The sequence below is a fragment of the Erythrolamprus reginae genome, chromosome 1, assembly GCF_031021105.1.
Source record: "Erythrolamprus reginae isolate rEryReg1 chromosome 1, rEryReg1.hap1, whole genome shotgun sequence".
NCBI lineage: Eukaryota > Metazoa > Chordata > Lepidosauria > Squamata > Dipsadidae > Erythrolamprus > Erythrolamprus reginae.
Genome location: NC_091950.1, coordinates 422,007,211 through 422,027,721, shown reverse-complemented (window position 1 = coordinate 422,027,721; position 20,511 = coordinate 422,007,211). Strand labels below are relative to the sequence as shown.

At 39.4% G+C, this 20,511-nt stretch overlaps 1 protein-coding gene across 2 annotated transcripts; it reads left to right on the top strand.

Moving 5' to 3' along the window:
* The first annotated feature begins 1,428 nt into the window (after window positions 1-1,428).
* On the top strand, window positions 1,429-20,005 carry SPATA22 (spermatogenesis associated 22). 2 transcript variants are annotated; one of them, XM_070735407.1, is made up of 9 exons: window positions 1,429-1,679; window positions 4,208-4,277; window positions 6,546-6,674; window positions 9,769-9,829; window positions 10,988-11,083; window positions 13,577-13,919; window positions 15,377-15,506; window positions 16,513-16,610; window positions 19,618-20,005. In XM_070735407.1, exons 2-9 carry the CDS (start codon window positions 4,232-4,234, stop codon window positions 19,807-19,809), a joined length of 1,095 nt encoding a protein of 364 aa, XP_070591508.1. In that variant the 5' UTR covers window positions 1,429-1,679; window positions 4,208-4,231; the 3' UTR covers window positions 19,810-20,005. The 2 variants fall into 2 exon arrangements, with proteins under 2 accessions (XP_070591508.1, XP_070591509.1); XM_070735408.1 differs by lacking the exon at window positions 1,429-1,679 and having other exon boundaries at window positions 4,191-4,277.
* The last annotated feature ends 506 nt before the right edge of the window (window positions 20,006-20,511 follow it).

Below are 20,511 nucleotides of genomic sequence, written 5' to 3'. Positions count from 1 at the left end.
ATACTAACAGAGATATTGACTGGTGCTCTAAAAATAGCAACCTTATTCGACTTTTGTCTCTAAATCTTCGTCTCAAAAAGGCTGAGATTATTTTAGCTGGACAAATTGACCCCATTTCTTATTTCCTTCAAAGCTCAGCAGTTTTGTCCGTAGAAAAGAGAACTCTAAACGGATTAAAACCATGGAAACTTCTATTCATTCTTTAAAACTGGTCGGTTGCATCCAAAAGAGATTTAATTCTCACATGTGTAGCCAAATCCATTGGTTTCCTAAAGGCTTGAAGTTGGCTACCAGTTACTGCAGACAATTAAGGCCTCATTAATTAAGAAAATGACCCAGTTGTAAGTTACCAACAATTCTTTTTCAGTGTGGATTTTTCCCCCTTCAACCCTAATATGAAAGACAGATACAGTAATCGGAATTCAGTTCTTGTCTGTTTGACATGAATTTTTTGTCCCTTTAATTTTGTAGCTTAAATGGGAAAAAGAAACACAATTTGGAAAGTGATGTTTGGGATATAAGTTATCTAAGTAGATGCATTCATACAACCCATTAAATCCCAAAATGCAGATTGTTAATACACATAGGTCATTTTTTTCTGACCTGACATCCAAAATATGGATTGTGAATAGTAGAAACATAGAAACATAGAAGATTGACTGCAGAAAAAGACCTCCTGGTCCATCTATACTATTTCTTGTATTTTATCTTAGGATGGATCTATGTTTATCCCAGACATGTTTCAATTCAGTTTCTGTGGATTTACCAACCACGTCTGCTGGAAGTTTGTTCCAAGTATCTACTACTTTCAGTAAAATAATATTTTCTCATGTTATTTCTAATCTTTCCCCCAACTAACCTTGTTGTGCCCCCTTGTTGTGTTCACTTTCCTATTAAAAACACTTCCCTCCTGGACCTTATTTAACCCTTTAACATATGTAATTGTTTCGATCATGTCCCCCCTTTTCCTTTCCTTTCTCATCCTTTCATTATCTCCCCTCTTCCTTCTTTCTTTTTTCCTTCCTTCTATTTTTCCTTCCTTTCCTCCCTCCCTTTCTTTTTCTCTTTCTTTCCTTCCTTCTCTCTCTTTTTCTCCCTTTCTTTCTTTCTTTCTTTCTTTTCCTCCCTCTCTCTTCCTCCTCCTCCTCCATTTTAAGCTTCTTCCTCCCAGAGTCTGAGGAAATGGGGATCCTTCCTCACCTTTTCTTCTTCCTTGCCACTCACATTCCACTATTCCTTGAGGCTCCTACTGTCGCCAGGCTCATATCATCCTCATCTTATTGTTTGTTTGTTTACATTTACTGCCCGTTCAACTCCTTTGGCCTCTGGGTGGTGCCTGCAGCTCAGAAAGAGTGGATATTTGTACCTTTTTTTCCCCTCAGTGTCACCACTTTCCCGCCATTTTGCCCCCTGCTCTCCTTCTTGGCTCCTCCTCCTCCGGGACAGGCCTTGGTCTTCTTCCTCGATCACTTCAGATGTAGACTTTCCTCTCAGAAAGGGAGGGAAGCAAAGCTGGCCTCCTGCCCTTAACCATTTTTATTTTCAGCTCCTCAGAGACACGAGACAGAAACCTTCCTGGGATTATTTCAAACAAGCCCATGTGAGGAGAGCTTGACAGGGCCTGAAGCAAAGAGACAGGCCATCAAGAAAGCTCCAATTGTCCTCAAATTGATAAAAGGGTCAGATTTTTCTTGACATGATGTCATCTCCCTCAAAACTCTAAGCCGTGATGATTTGTAGCTCTTTCCACCATTTTTTACATATTTATTGTCCTATTGTCTCTCCTATATCTCATATATCGTATCTACTATTTTTCTGTTTTATTCTTCTTATACTACTCTCATAATATCCTTCTATTCTCTAATTGATATATTCTATTCCTAAATTTTCACTTCTATTCTTTCTCTAATATATTTTACTCGAGTATGACCTCTATAAACTTCATTGTATATTATTGTGCATTGGAAGAAAGAGAGAAAGAAAGAAAGCAGGGCCTTCTATCTCTCTAGGAACTGTGTTTTTTGATTAACCATGGTTGGACAAGGAAACCAGAACTGTATTCGGGCTGCAAAGCCAACAATTGTGGCTTGTAAATCATGGGGACTAGGTTTACAGCTTTTGTTAAAATACAATTCTGTGTCTGCCAATTCCTAGAGCCCTTTTGTGAGGGAGATTGGCAGTTTCAAACTTAGATAAATAAATAAAATAAATTAAAAGTTCATCATAACTCAATCTATCATCCAGCAATAATGTATTCCTATCTATCTGCCTGCCTGCCTGCCTGCCTGCCTGCCTGCCTGCCTGCCTGCCTGCCTGCCTGCCTGCCTATCTATCTATCTATCTATCTATCTATCTATCTATCTATCTATCTATCTATCTATCTATCTTATCTATATATCTATCATCTATATCTAAAACTACTATTTCTCATTTCTCAATCATTTAAAACGTGAAAAATAAATAAATCTATCACAACTCTATCATTTAGCTATTCTCTCCCTTCCTCTTCATAAATCTGATTCATCTCTCACTTTTATCATTATTATTTGTTTATCATTACAGTATATATTTTTATTTATTCATTGGTCAAAAATTAGTTACTGCCAATGTTACTCTTAGGCTGTCTATCAGTGACTCTGATCGTAAACAATTATCATTAATCTATTTTGTTCTTTTTATATATCATCCATCAATCAATCAATCAATATCTGTTCCTCATTACTACCATCTATCATTATTGTCTATCATTATCATCAGCTAACACTTATCTATTACTTTAGTTTCTTTTGAGTAGCTTGCTTGATAGCCGTATTATATGCATATATAAAGTGGATATTATGTATGTATGTGTGTATGTATGTATGTATGTATTTATGCATACAATGCATATTATTAAGCTAAGATACTGATATATATATATATATCACATTTTTGCTGAATTTTTTTATATATATATACAGACACACACACACACACACACATACACAATAAATAAATAAAAACCTTCATTCTGTAATAACAGCTTTTTAAAAAAAAGTTTAATCACATGTTCTTCAGGACTGTACCACCCATTTAAAAGGATGTTTTAATTTTCAGTTCCCTAAATGGAAACTGTTTTCTTTCCAGAAGACTATCTATAGTATTTCTTCTCCCCACCCATTTCTTTTAAGACAAGAACACTGTAATATTGAAATTATTGATCACATAAAAATCCCACTCCTCCTATGAAAATCAATCATTTTGCTTTTTTTAAAAAGCCATCATGTTTAACTCCTCAACATATAAAAAATAGTTTTGTGCAACCGTATTATCAAAACAATATAGCGTAACCACTAAATTATTCATCAAACTAATAAAAAGATTTTTTTAAAAAAAATCAAGGTACAGTATTTTTAAAGGGTTATGAGCTTTTCCTACAGCATATTGCTAAATATGTTCATATTTTTGGTGCTCCAAAAGTGGACAAGATGGTTCAGATTGGAAGAAATCTAAATAAACTATTTTTTAAAAAACATTTAGTTTGGTAGCAATTGGCATTAGTTTCCCTCTGAAATATCTAGAATCACTCCCCCACCTCCCCAATACTATCAAGAGCAGAATAGGATTGCACGTTTAAATAATCAAAAATTCTTTATTATTCTGTGCAGGAGAAGTATGTAGCAGGAATTTAAAATGCTTTGCTAATGTGCCACAAGTTCTGACCTATTTATTTATTTATTTATTTATTTATTTATTTATTTATTTATTTTGTCCAATGCACAATACATATTGAAGAGGATAGACATGAGTTATTATATATAAAGAAAGGATATAAAAGTCCAATACACAATGAGGGTTTTAGTGGGTATATATCAATATACACATAGTAAAATACATGATGAAGGTTATAGAGGAGATACTCATAGTAAAATATATCTAAGAAATAATAGAAAAGAAGATATAGGAATAGAATATATCAATGAAAGAATAGAAGAAGAGATATAGGAATAGAGGAAAGGTATATAGGAGATATAGGAGAGCAATAGGACAGGGGACGGAAGGCACTCTAGTGCACTTGTACTCGCCCCTTACTGACCTCTTAGGAATCTGGATAGGTCAACCGTAGATAATCTAAGGGTAAAGTGTTGGGGGTTTGGGGATGACACTATGACTCCTCCAGAGTCTAGAAGAACAGGCTACTAAGTCAATTATGTATTTTTTTTTTCAGGTGCTGATATCTGGAAATAAAAACATGAAGAGGAATTTTGCTGACGGTTCTTTGATGCGTAGTACAGCAGGTATCCATGTTTTACTGGAGTGGAATTTGAAAGAGTTATTTTAATTCTCAACCGATGACCAGCAAGATGAGTGGAGTGAGCAATATTTTTTAGGGCTTTAGGTTGCAGTGCGTGGAAAGAATGGATCAAAAACCTCCCCTATAGCCGACCCGAGTCTTCAGAGAAGGGCGGCATACACATCTAATAAATAATAATAATAATTCTTCTCTTCCCATACTTTCACAATAGAATAGAGCTGGAAGGGATCTTGGAGATCTTCTAGTCCAGCCCTCTGCTCAAACAGGAAAACCTATACCATTTTCCCTGGGAGAAGAAATCCAGATAAACACATGTACATGGTTTTTAAATTGTGTTAAATTCTCTCTGGTTGCAGGGAACTTCAACAAGTCAAAATGGTGGCTGTGATTGTATAATTAAAATACAGTACTCTTAAAAAAGACTCTTTTTTATAATCTTGGCCACACCCATAAAAAGGGAACTGGGGCTTCAATTTACCATTCACACCTCTTATGAGATGCCACACCAGAATTTAATCTCTTTACATATAATCCAGAAAAGTGATACACTCAATTCTTATTTTATCATATTTTTCATTGGTGGAATAAGAAGTGTTCTCTAAGTAGATTTCATGCATTGATCAGTATCAACATCAAACTACCATAATTCCTTGGCTATTAAATTATGCCAGAAAGCAGCAGGGAAGGTTTTAAAAATGGAGAGCCTTAACCATTATAATAAACCTTTATTATCCCCATTTCTTCCAACCGACCATTATCTCTCCTCTCCCCTCATTTTCCTCTTATATGAAGACTATCAGACAAATTTGTAGACAGGGATCACTCTCATGATTATTCTTTGTGCAATCCCTTAAAAACAAATTTGCTTTGTGTTGGCTGATTGATGGTAGAAGGGAGTATTCAGCACAAATTCCCAGGATACCCTGAAGGGAATAACAACAACAACAGCTACAACAATATCAGCAATAAAACAGTGCAATAAACCCAAATGGGCAACAACCCCTAATAAAACCTGACCAAAGCATAAATCAGTGATGAGAATAATTATGGAAGTGTTGAAAATGCCTGGACAGATAAGAAAGAGATTTTTGCCTGGTGCCAAAAATGATAATCAGAATGGACCACCTTCTCAATAGACATTAATAATACTGATAAAATTGAATTGGTAGCATGGGAGGTCCAGTGTTCCACAGAGCGAGGATGCTTTAGTCATCTTTGATCAAGGTCAGACAGAAATGATAAATTAGGCAGATATATCTAACCAAATTAATTCTGATATCAAAGGTTTTAATGAGATGCTATGAAGAGTCCTCTACAGATCATTTATATATCCTGAATGGACAAGATTCCAGATGTGGAGCAGTTTTCCAAACAGGGATGCACATTTTTCTGATGAATGTGAGCTGCAGTGTGCCTCTGTCACACCACTGCAACATTTAAGAAAATTGTGTATTAGGTTACAAGGCTTGTGCTTCTGAATATACAGTTAATTCTCAACTTGCAACCACAATTGCCCCAAAAATATTTGTTGCAGGCAAGACAGTTAAATGAACTTTGTCCGATTTTACGGCCTTTCTTACTACAGTTGTTAAGTGAATTCCCACAGTTGTTAAGTTGGTAATGTTGTTAAGTGAGTCTGGCTTCTTCATGGTCTGTCTTTCTTCCTTCCTTCCTTCCTTCCTTCCTTCCTTCCTTCCTTCCTTCCTTCATTCCTTCATTCAATTTTTATGCCGCCCTTCTCCTTAGACTCAGGGCGGCTTACGACTTGTTAGCAATAGCACTTTTAACAGAGCCAGCATATTGCCCCCACAATCTGGGTCCTCATTTTACCTACCTTGGAAGGATGGAAGGCTGAGTCAACCTGATGATGGTGATGAGATTTGAACCGCTGATCTACAGATCTACAGTCAGCTTCAGTGGCCTGCAGTACAGCACTCTACCTGCTGCGCCACCCCGGCTCATTTTTGCTTTGCTTGTGCAAAGGTCTCAGAAGCTGACCATATGACCCTGGTACACTAAAATTGTCATAAATATGAGTCAGTTGCCAAGCATCTGCATTTTGAGTCCATAAAGATGCTGCAACGTTCATAAGTATGGAAAATGGTCATAAATCACTTTTTTTCAGAACCATTATAACTTTGAATGGTCACTAAATAAATTGCTGTAAGTTGAGGACTATCTATGTAGATTCCTGCACCCAAAACATTAACAATTTAATAATTATACCTTATATTGCTACTTAAAATCTTAGGCTGTCTTCCAGTCCCGCTCTTCAATCAGAAAAAAAGGACCAAACAACCTCTCACATCAAATCCACTTAAAAATGAGCCAAGCAGTAACAATTCAGCGGATAATTTCAATTTCTCAGCCTTGCTTGCAGGTAAGTGGTGGACTGTTAATTTTTTAAAATATATTTTTGTCGCAAAAAATATTTTTCTAGCCTAAGGTTAAAATTTCTGGACACAGCAAAATAAATCCCTTATGAATTCTATAGAGGACTGGCATTTAAATTATATCTCTTGTAACTTTGCCTTTCCCCCCTCGTTTTTAACTGTTAAAATTCTAGGTGTATGTGTTACACGGGTAGGAATATTCCTTGTGCTTTTGTATTAATGCTAAAAGAGATATATATCATTTTCTTCAGTTTGAAAAGCTGCCTCTGCACATTTTTGCCAGAATTAATTATTGGAATAATAATTAGTTCTATTCTAATTGAAAGAGAGGGAATAGGAAAAGTGAAACATTTCCGCCTTACATTTGCGTTATACCTCTACAAAAGCATATTTGAAAAATGTAGATGTATAATAGGGCAACTATAAATATAACTGCAAGCCTAGCTTCTTTCAAAGGGATGTTCACTCATATCCCATCCATGCCTCGAATAAAAATTGGAACACAAAGATTATGAGTATCATCTTATAAAATACTTTATTTAGTGAGCTTGGTCTATCGTGCAGTGTAAAATCTAATTTTTTTATTACCAGTTCTGTGGGCGTGGCGAGGTTTGGTGGACGTGGCAGGGGAAGGACACTGCAAAATCCCCATTCCCTCCCCACTCTGGGACCAGCCAGAGGTGGTAGTTGCCAGTTCGCTGAACTATTATTATTATTATTTATTGGATTTGTATGCCGCCCCTCTCCGCAGACTCGGGGCGGTTAACAACAGTGGTAAAACAACATGAACAATCCAATTAATAAAAACAACTAAAAAACCCTTATTATATAAAACCAAACATACACACAAACATACCATGCATAACTTGCAATAGCCTAGGGGGAAAGGATAACTTAACTCCCCCATGCCTGGCGACAAAGGTGGGTCTTAAGTAATTTGCGAAAGACAAGGAGGGTGGGGGGAGTTGGTTCCAGAGGGCCGGGGCCACCACAGAGAAGGCTCTTTCCCTGGGGCCTGCCAAACAACATTGTCTAGTCAATATTTCTGCTACCAGTTCTCCAAACTGTTCAAAATTTCCTCTACCAATTCTCCAAAATATGTCAGAACCTGCTGGATTTCACCCCTGAATGAGTTATTAGCCATGTTTACAGGCAGATGAAATCCAGTAGCTTCTGACGGGTTCTGGAGAACTGGTAGAGTAGTTCAGAGAACCAGCAAATGCCTCCTCTGGCTGGCCCCAGAGTGGGGAGGAAATGGGGATTTTGCAGTAACTGTAACTTGCCATGCTCACCAAGCCACGCCCACCATGCCACACCATACTCACCAAGCCACACCCACAGAACCAGTAGTTTAAAAAATTGGATTTCACCACTGGGCTAAACAACATGAAATAAAGAATAACAGAGGGACCTTGGGGGTCTTTTAGTCCAATCCTCTGCATACGCAGGAGACGCTACACCAGAGATGGCGAATCTATGGCACAGGTGCCATGCATCTCAGCTCCAACGTGCATGTATGTGCTGACCAGATGCTTTTTGGCTCACACAGAAGCTCTGGGAGGGCGTTTTTGGCTTCTAGAGAGCCTCCGGGAGGATGGGGGAGGGTGTTTTTATCCTTTCCCGCCTCTAGGGAAGCCTGGGGAGGGTAAAACACCAGCCTACTGGGCCCACCAGAAGTTGGGAAACCAGCAATTTCTGGCCTCCAGAGGGCCTCTGGGGGCCGGGGGAAGCTGTTTTCGCCTTTCCCAGGCATTGAATTATGGGTATGGGCACTCACGCATGCGTGATAGCGCACGCCCACGCTCTTACGGCACCCGAGGAAAAAAAGGCTCGCCATCATTGCCCTATACGATTGCGGACAAAAAGTTGTCCAATCTCTTCTCAAAAGCCTTCAGTGATGAAGCATCCACAATTTCTGGAGGCAAGCCACTCCAATGGTTAATTGTCCTCACTGTCAGGAAGTTTTTCCTTAGTTCTAGATTGCTTCTGTTTTTGATTAGCTTCTATCCATTGCTTCTTGTTCTGCCTTCTTTGTGATAGCCCCTCATGTACTGGAACACAGCTATCATGTCACCCCTCTTTTCACTAGATTAGACAATTCTTTGGGATTAGCCAATTCCTTTAATTATCAGCATATTATTGCTTTAATGTAGAATTGGATTGAATGGCTAGCCATGGAAAATATTGAATCATCCAGATCTTTAAATTTGATCCAGTGAAACATTTCATCATAAGAAAGAATCCTTTAAAAGTTAGACATCCTTCCTCATCCAGATTCCCTCCAGATGATTTATCTCTTTGGGTTGGGAATTCTCGTAATTATAGTTACATCTTGGGCCAGAATACATCCGGAACTGCCTTCTACCGCATGAATCCCAGCGGCCGATAAGGTCCCACAGAGTTGGCCTTCTCCGGGTCCCGTCGACCAAAAAATGTCATTTGGCGAGGCCCAGGGGAAGAGCCTTCTCTGTGGCAGCCCCGGCCCTCTGGAATCAACTCCCCCCGGAGATTAGAATGCCCCCCACCCTCCTTGTCTTTCGCAAATTACTCAAGACCCACCTTTGTCGCCAGGCATGGGGGAGTTAGGATATTCCTTCCCCTAGGCCATTACAAGTTATGTATGGTATGTTTGTGTGTATGTTTGGTTTTTATAATAAGGGTTTTTAGTTGTTTTATTAAATTGGATTGTTACATGTTGTTTTTTATCGTTGTTGTTAGCCACCCCGAGTCTGCGGAGAGGGGCGGCATACAAATCCAATAAATAAATAAATAAATAAATCTTCTCTGAAACTCTTCAGGTTTAAGCATCTTCAGCATGTTTAAGATGTGGGGACTTTAACTCCCAGAATTCCCCAGCCAGCCATACAGGGAGTTCTGGGATTTGAAGTTGACATACCGTAAAGTTAATGAAATCAAGAAATACTGACTCAAAACCTAGGTAATCAAAAATTCAGAAGTGGAGCACTAACTCATGAGGAAAAAGTTAACCACGCACATATAACACAGTGAACATTTTCTTAATATCCCACATTAGATCAGAACCTTGATTTAAATTGGTCGTTCTGTGTCCTTTTTTTCAAGATTTCGGATGGGAAACTGAGAAGCCAGAACCAGTCCAACTGCTGAACACAGCAGGCACCAGGTATGTCAGTCCCACATCTTTATATTCCTGAAATCAAATATATTTCATGGTTATGGAAATCAATACTATATGACCACAGATAGTCCTTAACTTACAACCAGTCATTGAATGACTAATTCAAGGTTACAACGGAGCTGAAAAAAGTGACTTATGGCTGTTTTTCATACTTTGCAACCGTTGCAGCATCTTTGAGGTCATGTGATCAAAATCCAGATGCTTGGCAACTTTGCATGTACTGCACTGCATGGCTGCAGTGTCCTGGGGTCACTTGATCCCCTTTTTGTGAACTTCTGACCTTTTTGTGAACTTCTGTGAGCCGCCCTCAATCCCAGGAGAAGGATGGCATAGAAACCTGATTAAATGATAGATAGATAGATAGATAGATAGATAGAGATAGAGAGGGATAGATAGATAGATAGATAGATAGATAGATAGATAGATAGATAGATAGATAGATAGATAGATAGAAAAAGAGAGAGGGGGGCTAGATAGAGAGAGAGAGGGATAGATAGATAGATAGATAGATAGATAGATAGATAGATAGATAGATAGATAGATAGAAAGAAAGATAGATAAAGAGAGAGAGAGGGATAGAGAGAGAGAAAGAGAGAGGGGGGATAGATAGATAGATAGATAGAAAAAGAGAGAGAGAGAGGGCTAGATAGAGAGAGAGAGAAAGACAGAGAGGGATGGATAGATAGAGAGAGAGAGAGATAGAGAGAGGGCTAGATAGAGAGAGAGAGAAAGAGAGAGAGAGAGGGATAGATAGATAGATAGATAGATAGATAGATAGATAGATAGATAAAGAGAGAGAGAGGGATAGAGAGAGAGAAAGAGAGAGGGGGGATAGATAGATAGATAGATAGATAGATAGATAGATAGATAGATAGATAGATAGATAGATAGATAGATAGTGAATGGGCAAGTCAGGTTCATTTAACAACTGTGTTATTAATGTAACAGCTGCAGAAATTTACTTAACAGTTATGGCAGGAAAGATTGTAAAATGGATTGAAAAACTCCCTTAGCTACTGTCTTGCTTAGCAACATAAGTTTTTTGACTCAATTGTGGTCACAAATCAAGGATTATCTATATTACCTCTATGTAATGTTTTAATCTTCATTATTCACGGTAATGATGAAACCTTTTCTCCGAAGCCCATCAGAGCTTGCTAGTCCGTCTGCTTTGTCAAGGCAACAACACACATCAAAGCTGACATTGCCTCATGCAGGAAGCAACTTGAATAACCGGAGGTGGGTGACAACATTCTCCAAAATGAATGTCGATGCACAGTTGAGGTCATCATTTCTGAGCTCTTGGAACTGCATGCTTTTATGTCTGATCTGCCTGTGTGTGGCTCTTCATATCTGTGCCTGTCAATAAAGTAATCTTTGATATCTCAATGTACTGAGTTGATACTCTGGGATAGCCCCACCCCCACCCCCATGCTTGATCAGTATAATATTGTTTCTAATTCTCAGATCAGGCCATTGATTGATTGATTGATTTCATTTCATTTCTATGCTGCCCTCCTGGAAGCAACTCAGTGTGGCAATATGCAAAGAAATCTAAATTACTTTAAAAGAATTATATAAATTACTAAAAAGTATTAAAAACCCCATATAAAGTCATACTCATTCCTCCAGTTCAATCATACATAGTATTAGCTGGAGACAATCTCATCACTCATGACCCCCATGCCCCGTAGAGGTAGGTCTTGAGAGCTCTATGAAATAGCAGGAAGGAGGGGGCGGTACGTATCTCCGGAGGGAGTTTGTTCCAGAGGGCCGGGGCCGCCACAGAGAAGGCTCTTCCCCTAGGTCCCACCAGGCAACGTTGTCTGGCCGATGGGACCTGGAGAAATAACAGGGAGGACAATTTTTTGCAAAGTGGGGAGGAGGGAGACTTGTTGGTATGGACAGCATTTGAACCGCAATACAGACATCACCATCCAGCTCATAACAATTCTATCCTACTTGCCTCTTTAATTATAATTCCATGCCATATTTCTTCACTGTGCTATCACTACCCCCTCCACCCCCCGGCAGCCCTTGCCCACCTTAATAAAGACAAAGAGGATGGTGATATATTTAGGGATTCATCAAAAGGAGTCTCCAAAGAATCCCCAGAGTCTTTTTACAAGCCATAACACAGGTTCTGAAAGGAGGCATGTTTATTGCAGGGGTGTCTTGGCAACTGGTTCATATTTACAATGGTTGCATTGTCCCAGGGTCACGATCTTCTTTTGCGACCTTCTTACAAGAAAGTCAGTGGGGAAACCAGCTGCACTTAACAACCATATTACTAATTTAAGAACTGCAGAGATATACTTAACAAATGCGACGAGGAAAGTCATGAATCGGGGCACAGCTCACTTAACAAATTTCTCACTTAGCAACAGAAATGTTGCACTCAATTGTGGTTGTAAGTTGAGGACCACCTATATACCCTTTATTATTGTTACAAATAACTCAAGATGGCAGACATGCCTAATCTCCCCCCCCCTCCTCCTTCTCCCCCTCCTCTTCCTTCTATTTTTCACTATCACAACAACCCTCTGAGGTGGGGCCAGGCTGAGAAAGAGGGACTGGCCCAAAGTCCTGCCTTAAGACAGGAAGGCAGTTGGCTTTCCTGTCTTAAGGCAGGATTAGAACTCAGAGTTCCCCACTTTCTAGCCCTGGGGACAAGGAGGCTTAGAGACGGCTGTAGAGAGGCCGAATTGTGCAACAATGGTGTGAATCTTCGTTCTGGGCCCGCAAAATGTTTGTGTATTTTTTTTTCTAGGCCTCTACAATAGGGGGTCTCCAACCTTGGCAACTTTAAGACTTGTGGACTTCAACTCCCATAATTCCCCAGCCAGGAATTCTGTTATTCTTTTCTTGGATGGAAGGCCACCAGGAAATCTTGGGATTATAAAATAGATTGTGAATTTCGGGGCAGAGATGAAGATAAGCTTGATCTAGATGGACTTGATTAAAAGAAACTGAATGCTACTTTGAGGAAAGGCTTAATATATATTTGCCTTGAGTGCCGAAATTCATATAGATAGATAGATAGATAGATAGATAGATAGATAGATAGATAGATAGATAGATAGATAGATAGATAGATGAATGATAGATAGATAGATAGATAGATAGATAGATAGATAGATAGATAGATAGATAGATAGATAGATTGGATTTGTATGCCGCCCCTCTCCGGAGACTCGGGGCAGCTAACAGCGACAATAAAACAGTGTACAATAGTAATTTGGTATTAGAAATGATTAAAAATCCATTAATATAAAAACCAAACATACATACATACATACCATGCATAGAATTGTAAAGGCCTAGGGGGAAAGAGGATCTCAATTCCCCCATGCCTGGCGGCAGAGGTGGGTTTTAAGTTGTTTATGAAAGGCAAGGAGGGTGGGGGCAGTTCTAATCTCTGGGGGGAGTTGGTTCCAGAGGGTCGGGGCCGCCACAGAGAAGGCTCTTCCCCTGGGTCCCGCCAGGTGTCATTGCTTATTGTTGATATTGTTTTTATCATTGCTGTAAGCCGCCCGAGTCTATGGAGAGGGGCAGCATACAAATCTAATAAATAATAATAATAATAACGGAATGAGTGGAAAGCAGAGAAAGAGGCTTACACTATCAGCTGCTGTGCGTATTTTAAGTAGTATCTGTAGATAGACGGGTGGGCAGATGAAAGGATAGGTAGTTAGGACCACCGACAGATAATAAAGTCTTATTTCGTTCCAGGCAGGAGGAAAGCACTAACGTTTGGAAAAGAGAGGACTTCCCAGCTTTCGGCCGCAGAACAGAGAGCAAAAAGCTTTCAGAACTGGATGACCACCCCAGTCATTGGATGAAGCCAGGAGCCATGTATCAGAAGTCAGCTGGCCTGCCCCAGGCATCGCAGAGAAGCAGAAGAGAAGAGGCAGAAGATTGGGATCCGGCTCTTTCCCAGTGGTCTGCAGTTCCAACAGCCAGGATGAGAAATCTGCAGACTCAGGAGCCCTCCTACACGTTTAAACACAGCCCTGGCCCACAAAACACCCACAAGGAAAAAGCTGACCATTTGCAAAGCAACAAAACAATCCAGGTAAAAAGATCCAGGCATGTACCGTGTTTCCCCCAAAATAAGACCCTGAAAATAAGACCCTTTTTTTGAACCCTGAAGGAAGTACTGGGCCTTATTCAAAGGCCCGATTTGGCTTATTATCAGGGAAGGTCTCATTTTGGGGCACACGTATTTCTATTAAGGAGGATTGTGAATCCTTCTTATTTTCCAATCTGAAAAAGAGTTGTTTAAAGAACTTGGTGACTTTAAGCAGCTGCCAAAAAAGCCAACCCAGTTCTAGGCTGCAATAGAATCAAGATCACGTGAAGTGTTAATACCACTTTATAAGGCCTTGGTAAGGCCACACTTGGAATACTGCATTCAGTTTTGGCCACCACGATGCGAAAAGTATATTGAGACTCTAGAAAAAGTGCAGAGAAGAGCAACAAAGAGGATTAGGGGACTGGAAGCTAAAACATATGAAGAACGGTTGCAGGAACTGGACATGGCTAGTTTAATGAAAAGAAGGACCAGGGGAGACAGCATAGCAGTCTTCCAATATTTCAGGAGTTGCCACAAAGAAGAAGGAGTCAATCTATTCTCCAAAGCACCTGAAGCAATGACAAAAAGCAATGGGTGGAAACTAATCAAGGAGAGAAGCAACTTAGAACTAAGGAGAAATTTCTTGACAGTCAGAATGGTTGACCAGTGGGACAGCTTGTCTCCAGAAGTTATGAATGCTCCAACACTGGAAGTTTTTAAGAAGATGTTGGATAACCATCTGAAGTAGTGTGGGGTTTCCTGCCAAAGCAGGGGGTTGGACTAGAAGACCTCCAGGGTTCCTTTCAACTCTGTTGTTGTTTATATTATTATTATTATTATTATTATTATTATTATTATTATTATTATTATTATTATTATTATTATTATTACAGAGGCCAAGGCATAGACTTCCTCAAAATTCCAATTCATTAGCAGAGCCATCTTAGCACATCTGTGAGAAACCCGAATCTAAGGAGCTTCTCCACCCAGTTTAAAGTTCCTTCCCTGTGTCCTCAGGGTCACATGAATGGTGCAAATGGGTGTGTAGCCTCCTACAACACAGTGAAAAAAGTGACTTGAGACAATCTTTTTGCACACTTACAATTTTTATACCGTCCCCATAATTACGTGACCAAAATTCAGATCCTTGACAACTGGTTCATACTTATGATGGTTGCATCGTCCCTTTTGCGACTGTCTGACAAGCAAACTCAACGGTGCAGCCAGATTCACTTAATGACTATGCGACTAACTTTACAATAGCAGTTTCACTTAATGACAGTGGCAAGGGGGCAACACTCACTTAGCAAATGTCTCATAATTACAGAAATTTTGGGTTCGATTGTTGTCGTAAGTCAAGGACTAACTGTAAATAGCAACGTTCTCACTTAAACTCAAAACATGATGCATTAATCATTGGCCTATCTCTCTTCTTTTGTTTTGTCCCTGTGTCAAAGAAAAAGCCAGCGGTCTACTCTAAAGCGAAGGAAAAAGAGAATTCTCTCCGAATTTTATCTGCTGTCATTGAAAGCATGAAGCACTGGAGTCAATATTCTAGTAAAACTCCACTGTTATTTGAGATACTGGGTGAGTACAGTAAGATGGTTGGGGCAGTTTTCCATATAAGAATATTGGTCGTATCATCCCAAAAGAGCCAATTACTTTAAAAATATTTCAGCCAACTTCTTCAGCATTTCTTTGCTAAATCTGGATTTATATCCTGGGTAACATTACTAGAATTCCATGTCTCTTCTTAGAAAACCCACCGAACATTGTCTCTGCCTCTGAAAAGCTTTCAGACCAATAATTATGCTGCATTATTGGACAGGGAGTCATTGCTCACAGTCGCTCATGCCCTCATCACCTCGAGGTTCGATTACTGCAACACTCTCTACATGGGGCTACCTCTGAAAAGTGTTCGGAAACTTCAGATCGTGCAGAATGCGGCCGCAAGAGCCATCATGGGGCTTCCTAGATTCGCCCACGTTTCTTCAACACTCCGGCGCTTGCATTGGCTGCCGATCAGTTTCCGGTCACAATTCAAAGTGTTGATTATGACCTATAAAGCCCTACATGGCACTGGACCAGAATACCCTTCGGGACCCCCTTCTGCCGCACAAATCCCAGCGACCGATAAGGTCCCACAGACTTGGCCTTCTCTGGGTCCCGTCGACTAAACAATGTCGTTTGGCGGGCCCCAGGAGAAGAGCCTTCTCTGTGGCGGCCCCGGCCCTCTGGAATCAACTCCCCCTGGAGATTAGAACTGCCCCCACCCTCCCTATCTTTCATAAACTACTCAAGACTCACTTATACCGCCAGGCATGGGGGAGTTGAGACACCTTTCCCCCAGGCTTTTTTATATTTTGTTTCATGTTTGGTATGAATGTGTTGTTTGGTTTTTTAAATATGATAGGGTTTTATATGTTTTTTAATATTAGATTTGTTCTACTATAATATTGTTTTTATTATTGTTGTGAGCCGCCCCGAGTCTTCGGAGAGGGGCGGCATACAAATGTAATTTTTTATTATTATTATTATTATTATTATTATTATTATTATTATTATTATTATTATTATTATTATTATTATTTAGGTGTTCTGGACTCTGCCGTTACCCCAGGACAATTTGGGTCAAAAACTTTCCTTTTGAGAGATGGAAAAGAAACTGTGACATGCGTATTTTACGAGATTGTAAGTATATATATTTGTATAATCTTTAATTAAAGATGCACTGGGTATGCTGACTCCATGACAACCTACACTATAAGCCAATACAGGTAGTCCTCAACTTATAACCTTTCATTTAGCGACCGTTCAAAGTTACAACGGCACTTTTAAAAAGTGACTTTGCAGCATCCCCGTGGTCACGAGATCAAAATTTGGGCGCTTGGCAGCTGACTCATATTTATGACGGTTCACAGCATCCAAGGGTCACGTGATCCCTTTTTGCAACCTTCTGAGAAGCAAAGTCAATGGGGGAGCCAGATTCACTTAACAACCATTTTACTAACAACTGCAATGTTGACTTAACAACTGTGGCAAGAAAGATCATAAAATGGAACAAAATGCACTTGACAATAATCTCACTTAGCAAGAGGAATTTTGGACTCAATTGTGGTCGTGAGTCGAGGGCTACCTGTGTCATCAATGCATCTTGGTTCTAGCGGGTTCCTTTTGTCCGAGTCATCCTTAGTAAAGAATTGATTATATCTGTGGACCCTAATTTTAGAAGGTTGCAATTTATTTATTTATTTTATTTTATTAGATTTGTCATCATTGCGATTAAAAATCTATCCACAATAAGTCTTTTAAAAGGTATGATGCAAAAAGGATATTGAGACTCTAGAAAAAGTGCAGAGAAGAGCAAGAAAGGGGGTTAGGGGACTGGAGGCTAAAACATATGAAGAACGGTTGCAGGAACTGGGCATGGCTAGTTTAATGAACAGAAGGACCAGGGGACACAGGATAGCAGTGTTTCAATATCTCAGGGGTTGCCCCAAAGAAGAGGGAGTCAACCTATTCTCCAAAGCACCTGAGGGTAGAACAAGAAGCAATGGGCGGAAAACAAGGAGAGAAGCAACTTAGAACTAAGGAGAAATTTCCTGTCAGTAAGAACAGTTAATCAATGGAACTGCTTGCCTCCAGAAGTTTTAAATGCCCCAACACTGGAGGTTTTTAAGCAGATGTTGAATAACCATCTGTCTGAAGTAGTATTTTCTCCCCAAGCAGGGGGTTGGACTAGAAGACCTCCAAGGTCCCTTCCAACTCTGCTGTTGTTATTATTATTATAGGTATATCAAGAGTGATCAAAATACATTATAAATCAGTAAGAAACATTTGGTGCTTCTATTTCTAAATGAAAGGAGTAAGTGGAGGGGGGAAATTGTGTTTGTGAGTGACATAGGGGAAGGTCTGGTAGGGAAGGTTTGCCTATTTGCCGATGACTCTAAAGTGTGCAATAGGGTTGATATTCCTGGAGGCGTCTGTAATATGGTAAATGATTTAGCTTTACTAGATAAATGGTCAAAGCAATGGAAACTGCAGTTTAATGTTTCCAAATGTAAAATAATGCACTTGGGGAAAAGGAATCCTCAATCTGAGTATTGTATTGGCAGTTCTGTGTTAGCAAAAACTTCAGAAGAAAAGGATTTAGGGGTAGTGATTTCTGACAGTCTCAAAATGGGTGAGCAGTGTGGTCGGGCAGTAGGAAAAGCAAGTAGGATGCTTGGCTGCATAGCTAGAGGTATAACAAGCAGGAAGAGGAAGATTATGATCCCACTATATAGAATGCTGGTGAGACCACATTTGGAATACTGTGTTCAGTTCTGGAGACCTCACCTACAAAAAGATATTGACAAAATTGAACGGGTCCAAAGACGGGCTACAAGAATGGTGGAAGATCTTAAGCATAAAACGTATCAGGAAAGACTTCATGAACTCCATCTGTAGAGTCTGGAGGACAGAAGGAAAAGGGGGGACATGATCGAAACATTTAAATATATTAAAGGGTTAAATAAGGTCCAGGAGGGAAGGGTTTTTAATAGGAAAATGAACACCAGAACAAGGGGACACAATCTGAAGTTAGTTGGGGGAAAGATCAAAAGCAACATGAGAAAATATTATTTCACTGAAAGAGTAGTAGATGCTTGGAACAAACTTCCAGCAGACGTGGTAGATAAATCCACATTAACTGAATTTAAACATGCCTGGGATAAACAGAGATCCATCCTAAGATAAAATACAGAAAATAGTATAAGGGCAGACTAGATGGACCATGGGGTCTTTTTCTGCCGTCAGACTTCTATGTTTCTATGTTTCTAAATTGCTCTCCTATGTCTCCTATTCCTTTCTTCTATTCCTATATCTCTTCTCCTATTCTTTCATTGATATGTTCTATTCCTATATCTTCTCTTCTCTTCTCATAATAATAATAACAACAACAACAGAGTTGGAGGTCTTCTAGTCCAACCCTTCCGTCCCCTGTCCTATTGCTCTCCTATATCTCCTATTTATTTATTATTACTTATTTATTTATTATTTAGATTTGTATGCCGCCCCTCTCCGCAGACTCGGGGTGGCTCACAACAAAGTGAAACAATTTACAACAAATCTAAATTACAGTTTAAAAATATTTTTAAAACCCCATTTTCTAAACAAACATACATACAGACATACCATTCATAAATTGTATATGCCCGGGGGAGATGTCTCAGTTCCCCCATGCCTGACGACAAAGGTGGGTCTTAAGGAGCTTACGAAAGGCAAGGAGAGTAGGGGCAGTTCTAATCTCCGGGGGGAGTTGGTTCCAGAGGGTCGGGGCTGCCACAGAGAAGGCTCTTCCCCTGGGGCCCGCCAACCGACATTGTTTAGTTGACGGGACCCGGAGAAGGCCCACTCTGTGGGACCTAATCGGTCGCTGGGATTCGTGCGGCAGCAGGCGGTCTCGGAGATATTCTATTCCTTTCTTCTATTCCTATGTCTGTTCTTCTATTCTTTCATTGATATATTTTACTATGAGTATCTCCTCTATAACCTTCATCATGTATTTTACTATGTGTATATAGATATATACCCACTAAAACCCTCATTGTGTATTGGACAAAATAAATAAATAAATAAAATAACCTTATAAATAAATAAGTAAATAAGTAAATAAGTAAATAAATAAAATAACCTTTTATCCTTCTCTGAAAAAAAGGATCGCGAGCTACCGAGATTAATCAGAGGGCGTGTCCACAGATGCATGGGGAATTACGATGCCAAACACAAGGTGTTCAAGTGTGTTTCCGTGAGGCCAGCAACAGCGGCTGAACAGCAAACTTTCCAGGGTTTTGTTAAGGCCGCTGATGTGGAGATGTGCCGATTTGTAAAAACAAGCAACGAAATTTAAACATCTTTGATGCAGCTCAGGAATCTTTGAAGAAACAAGTCACTTTTTGCGTGTGTCTTTTTTCGCTGGATGTTGTAACACAAAAAGGAAGTCGTGCTAGAAACCCTATTTATTTGTCATTGTTCGTGTGAAAGCATTGTCGGCATCAATTGCAAATGGTATTAAAAAATAAAATAAAATAACTGCAGTTCATTTTTAATATTTTAATATAGGTGGTTTATTTTTTCCCCTTCCAATTTAATAAATTTATATTACCAAACTCAATTAGTAGATATCTCCTCACAAGGCTCCAGGGAAGAGTAGGCCATCTGCAGAAATATATTCAAAAACTGGACGGAGATCAATGATTACCTCATGTCTCCAAACCAAGTAAACAATCCTTGGGAATAACGAAACAGATAGCTAATTTCCTACTAATAACATCTGCATTTCCTTATTTCTGTCCATCATCTCTATTAAACCTAGACTGCTTAACTGCCCTGCCAGAAACATTGAAACCTTAGAAACAACCATAAAAACACAACAAACAACTATAGACTCCTTAGAAGCACATTTAGAAGCACTAATAATAGCAAATTTTGAAGTGTGTTTTACATTTTTTGGAAAGAATAATAATACAGCACAGAAAAATGAATAATCAGCCCATATAATCCTATCACAATTCAACAACCCCTACCTCAACCAATCACTAACCAAACAAAC